Source organism: Artemia sp. Qi Xiang Cuo, chromosome 12 (assembly GCF_049724085.1).
Source record: "Artemia sp. Qi Xiang Cuo chromosome 12, ASM4972408v1, whole genome shotgun sequence".
Taxonomy (NCBI): domain Eukaryota; kingdom Metazoa; phylum Arthropoda; class Branchiopoda; order Anostraca; family Artemiidae; genus Artemia; species Artemia sp. Qi Xiang Cuo.
In genome coordinates this window covers 61,545,154-61,551,153 of record NC_142805.1, presented here as the reverse complement: position 1 = coordinate 61,551,153, position 6,000 = coordinate 61,545,154, and the positions used below count along the sequence as shown (strand labels likewise).

Sequence of the window (6,000 nt, the reverse complement as noted above, 5' to 3'; positions counted from 1 at the left end):
AAAAATTTTACTCTTCTTTTGCTAAATGGCTGTCTCTCAATTTGGTTCTGACGAAATTTACAAATTAACTTACATAACGAACTTCTATATTCGTATATTTTTCTTCTGGCAAAAAATACGTTGCAGATATAGTTGCAGATTTTTGCAGATATGAGCTCCATACACGTGTAATAGGGTTTTCCAGTACGCTGAATCTGACGGTGGGATTTTCATTAAAATTCTTTCACTTGTAGGGGATGTTTCCTCCCTCTTTAAAAAATCAGGTAAATTTTCTCAGGCTCGTAGCCTTTGATGAGTAATACTAAACTAAATAAAGTTTATATATTTAGAATCAGCATTATAAGCCCATTCTTTTGATACATTTCTTATGACAAACGGAATCAAAATTCCGTTTTTAAAAGTTTCGATTACTATTGAGCCGTATCGCTTGTTTTTTTTTATTGTTTTTTTTTCTTACGTATATGTTATTACGTATATGAGGGGGAGGGTTCTCCCCTTAGTCAATACCACACTCTTTACGTTAAAAGTTAAAAAAATTTTTGATTCACAAACCCCTGAATCACAAAGGCCGTTTAATTAGAATAGATAGCTCTCTTTGAAAGCACTAAAAAAAACTGTAGCGTAAAGAGCGAGGTATTGACTTGGGGGAGAACCCCCATCACATACGTAATAATTTCTGTTCGTTTTAAGTTCTAATGTTGCTTCTTACTTTCAGTTGAAAAAAAAAACCTGTTTTTTTTATTTAATTTCTGATCGTTTTTTAACTAATGCTTGGAAATCCGGCGCACCCTTCATAGAAATGTCCCTTACCCCAAAGAAACATCCTCCACGGAAAGATTCTCCAAAGTAATCCCCTCCTCCATCCCCCCCCTCCACCAGAAAAAAATCCTTCCTGAAAATGTCTGTATACTTCCCAATAACCAATACAATATGTAAGCAATGGGCAAAGTTCATATCTTGCAGCCTTGGAACTGTGGGGGATTAAGTCATCTTAAAAGACATATTTATTAAATTTTCGACTATGCTGAACAAAATGGCTATCTCAAAATTTTAAGTGGGTGACTTTGAGAAACAAATGAGCGTGGGAGGGGGCCTAGTTGCCCTTCATTTTTTGGAGGGCACGCATCGTGATCTTTCTTCGAGCAAAAAATGCAAATTTCCACCTTTTTTGCAGATAGGAGCGTGAAACTTCTTTAGTAGGGTTCTCTAATAAGCTGAATGTGACGGTGTAATTTTCGTTAAAGTTAATTAAAAATGCAAAATTTCCACATTTTTGCAGATAGGGTTTGAAGCTTCTTTAATAATGTTCGTTGATAGCCTGAATCTGATGGTGTGAATTTCGTTAAAGTTAATTAAAAAAATTTGCAATAAAAACAAAATTTTATTGTTTAAAATATTACGCAATCACTGGCTGGAGTGCATTCAAAAACTTAGTGTCACATTAGAAAACCCGTCTGCTAAGGTATGTATCGTTCATAGTAATAGGTGACTGGCCCAGGCAAGTCAATGTACCGGTTAAACTACACACATATCCATGCCTCAGGCTTGTGAAAGTGCATGTATACTTTCAAGTAATTGGGGCCTTACTACTAATAATTTCTTTTCGTTTTAAGTTTTAATGTCGCTCCTTACTTTCAGTTTTAAAAACTTGTTTTTTTTATTTAATTTCTGAACGTTTTTTAATTAATGCAGGTTTTGATTTTGGCTCACCGTGCATAAATAATTAAAATTAAATTTGCATATTTATTTTACTTTTATTTGGTTAAATGGCTTTCTCGAAACTTGTTGAGTTTTATTTACGAACGTTTTTATTAGTACTAAATATACGTAAATTACGAATTAACTTACGTAACGAACTTCTATATTCATATATTTTTAATACGTATATTAGTTTGCCCCTAGTCAATACCTTGCTCTTTAAGCTAAACTTCAAATTTTGTTCCAATTCTTTAAAAATGACCCCTTAATCACAAAGGCCGTTAATTAGAATAGACAGCTCTTTTGAAAGCACTAAAAAAAACTATAGCGTAAAGAGCGAGGTATTGACTTGGGGGAGAACCCCTCATATACGTAATAATTTCTGTTCATTTTAAGTTCTAATGTTGCTTCTTACTTTCAGTTGAAAAAACTTGTTTTTTTAAATTTAATTTCTGATAGTATTTTAAATAATGCTTGGAAATCCGGCGCCCCCTTCATAGAAATGACCCTTATCCCAAAGAAATATCCTCCACGGAAAGATTCTCCCGAGTACCCCCCTCTTTCAGCCCCCCCCCCTACCTGAAAAAAATTCTTCCTGAAAATGTCTGTCTACTTCCCAATAACCAATACAATATGTAAGCAATGGGCAAAGTTCATAACTTGCAGCCATTCCCCTGGGAACTGTGGGGGATTAAGTCATCGTAAAAGACATATTTATTAGATTTTCGACTATGCTGAACAAAATGGCTATCTCAAAATTTTGATTGGGTGACTTTGGGACAAAATGAACGTGGGAGGGGGCCTAGCTGCCCTCCAATTTATTTGTGCACTTAAAAAAGACACTAGAACTTTTAATTTCCGTTCCAATGAGCCCTCCTACAATATTCTAGGACCACTGGGTCAATACGATCACCCCTGGGGAAACGAAAAAAAAACAAAAACAAATAAATAAGCACGCACCCGTGATCTTTATTCTGGCAAAAAATGCAAAATTCCACATTTTTGTAGATAGGAGCTTGAAACCTCCACAGTAGTGTTCTCTGACATACTGAATTTGTTGGTGTGATTTTCATCAAGTTTCTATAACTTTTAGGGGGTCTTTCCCCCTTTTCTCGAAAATCAGCCAAATTTTCTCAGGCGCGTTAGTTTTGATGGGTAAGATTAAACTTGATGAAACTTATGTATTTGAAATCAGAATTAAAATTTGATTCTTTTGATGTACCTATTGGTATCAAAATTCCGTTTTTTAGAGTTTCGGTTACCATTGAGCCGGGTCGCTCCTTACTTACAGTTCGTTACCACGAACTGTTTGAAAAACAGAGAAATGTTGCACCGTGCTTGAGCCGGCAAAATGCGATGGTTTTCAAAAGCTATGGTTAGCGGATCAAGGTAAAACAATTGTCCTCTAATGCTTATCCCTCCCCCCCCCCCCCCATGAACCTTCCATCTGAAAGGTAGACAAGTGGCAATTTGTTGAATATGTAATGTAAACAGCTTAGTGTATAAAACCGCGTTTGGTGTTATAAAAAAAAACACTGCTTCAAGATTGTCAACTTGCTTCAACTTAGTCACATAAAAAAATATTGTAAGATTTACCAAGACTGAAAGAGTAAGATAAGACGAATTTAATTTTCAAAAATAATATTCATAAGGTCTTTCAAAGCCTTTAGGGAAAACCCATTCAATTATTTATACAAATTAAAATTAAATTTCGGCTTAAAAATTATTTTAATTGTATATATAAATGTGCGTTATTATTAAACCATGTTAGTTTTTAGCGCGGTTTCATCTCCAAAGGTACTAAACAGAAAGAATAACCTTTTATTCTGTTACCTGGAGTATCTTATATTTTGAAGAATAAAAATAAAGCCGTGGGGTGCCTACAAGAGTGCCATAAAAGCCGTAAGCTGCTGTAGGGTGCCATAGGAAGCCCACTTTAGTGTTTCCTAACATTCATGGTGACATGGTCTTTATGTTCGCCTAGAAGAACAGCGTGGGGTGCCTACAAGAGTGCCATAGAAAGCAAAAAAAGCAGCTGTAGGGTTCCATAGGAAGCCCACTTTAGTGTTTCCTAGCAATCATGGTGACATGGTCTTTATGTTCGCCTAGAAGAACAGCGTGGGGTGCCTACAAGAGTGCCATAGAAAGCAAAAAAAGCAGCTGTAGGGTTCCATAGGAAGCCCACTTTAGTGTTTCCTAGCAATCATGGTGACATGGTCTTTATGTTCGCCTAGAAGAACACGGTGTTGTAAAAGTCATTAAATAGCTATAAAATATGTCATTGCCACTCCGAGCAAAGCTGAGATTTTTTTTTTATAAAATATTAATGCTTAAACTTTAACAAAATGTAAAAAAAAAAAATGAAAAAAGGAAATAACCGAATATCGCTTTATAGGCTAGTATGCATAATCCTTTTCTAGAAGGTTGACGTTGAAAAGGTGAAAGGTGAAAAGGAGACGTTGGGTAACGAAAACACTAATCAGGTGAAAAGGTTCATTTACCTTGGTAGTATAATAGGCAGCACAATAGCGCTGCCGAAGTAAAGAGCTATGTCCGCACAATGTATTATTTATTATTTCATTTTTTTTAGACCAGGGCACCTTGTATTGAAGAAGTTGTCGTAGAAACTTCGAAAAGGGCTCATTCTATGGGAAATAAAAATGGTTAATGACCTTTTTAATAGTCTAGTGATCGGGGCGTAACTTCCATTGCAACTACTTTTAAGGCTAAGAGCATTGAGATGAAAGTTTCAAGAAGTATATGAACATACAGAGTATAAAAAGAACATATCAGCATTATCATAGCAATGGCTAATTAAATTAAGTCGAAGCATCCAGAACTAGATAAGGGGGATGCTCGACTGCCCTAAATGCAACACTTTGATACAACTGATGCAAGTATTAGTATCGCTATTCAATACTATTGCTAGTAATATGAATACTAGTACTGTCACTACTATTACAACAATGCCTAAGGGTATGAAGGTAAATTTTTGAAGGAATTCGGAGGGGGAAAGGTGAACTGAATCACAACACGTCGTCTGTATGTAGGTTATCAAAAAAGTCTAAAGTCGATATCTTAGGAACAGTTTGGTGTCTGAAGTTGAAACTAACAGGGATTGTTGTGAGGGATGTTGAACTAACCAAAATAATATAGTTGCATCCTAATGCTACTGCTTCTACTCAGACTACTACTGCTGTTGCTATTACTACCGCTTCTATTACTACTATTGCCACTAAAGCTTAGGCTATTACTATTAATTCTACTGCTATACTACTTCTATTAAAACTAAGGGTATAAAGGCGAATAATTTGGGATATAGAAACTGTATGGAATTAATTCAAAACAAATTATGCCCACACAGGTTGTCAAGTGGACGCATCAGAAATGCTTCAGGAACGATTGAAGGTATTAAGATGAAACTTTCTGCGTGTGTTGGAGGGGATGTTGAAGAAACCAAAGGTTATATTATAAAGTTACGACTTTAAGGGTAAGTTGTGGGGGATTTTGAACAAGCCAGAAGTTACTATGTATATATTTTTAATACTCCACTACAGTTACTGTAACTAAGGACGCTAAGGGTATTAAGGTGAAACTTTATAAGGTGAAACTTTAAGGGAACGTTTAGGAGGAGTTTCAATTAAACGAAGCAAACTGTATGCATGCAAGTTTTCAAAAGGGTATATAAGCAGTATCATAGGCAGCACTACTCTATGATAGCTAGAAATATAATTTAAACTTTTAAAGGCGTTAATTCGATTCAAAAATTAAAGTTCTGGTGCCCTTTTTAAGAGTAAAAAGAGATTGTGGGGCAAGCAGCCCTTCTCTGAAGCCTAGTCATATTCCAAACAGACCCAGTCATCTTTTTGAGACAGTCATTTTCTTCAGCATAGTAGAACGGTCCAGCAACTATGTCTTTAGGGATATTGGGTAATTTAACCCCCACAATTATGCAATTGGCCCGTTATGCATTAAAACAAAATGGTGCTTTAAACTAAATCAAAAGCATTGTGTTTATGGTTGCTAACTATGGATTCTAATAAAAAAAACGAAAAGATATAAATCAATGAAAAAGACTTGTTCGTTTGGAGTTTCATTTATTTATTGATAATGATTTGTGGTAGTTTTACGCTTGGAAGATTATTTGACTTTATTTCTGCTCATTTTTGGGTTAATGGAGCTTTTTACTTTTCTTTGAGAAACTTGTTTTGTGGAAAAAGTTTTTAATAAATAATTATTAGTAAGACGGTGGGAGGAGTAAAGATGTTAAAAGTAAAATAGTCGATGCTCAGGGTGTTTAAT

The 6,000-nt window shown here is 35.2% G+C and overlaps 2 protein-coding genes across 2 annotated transcripts in view; one reads left to right on the top strand and one right to left on the bottom strand.

The window, feature by feature from the left end:
- The window catches only part of LOC148946373 (uncharacterized), a 66,295-nt gene extending 62,054 nt beyond the window's left edge, over window positions 1-4,241 (top strand). The window contains exon 5 of the mRNA XM_089097680.1: window positions 4,119-4,241. Coding sequence (XP_088953806.1) covers window positions 4,119-4,241 — 123 coding nt within the window. The remainder of the gene's footprint in view (window positions 1-4,118) is intronic.
- Window positions 4,242-5,725: 1,484 nt separating this feature from the next.
- LOC148946372 (metabotropic glycine receptor-like) overlaps window positions 5,726-6,000 on the bottom strand; it is a 45,800-nt gene continuing 45,525 nt past the window's right edge. Inside the window, exon 4 of the mRNA XM_089097679.1 lies at window positions 5,726-5,734. Within this exon, the coding sequence (XP_088953805.1) occupies window positions 5,726-5,734 (9 nt within the window). The remainder of the gene's footprint in view (window positions 5,735-6,000) is intronic.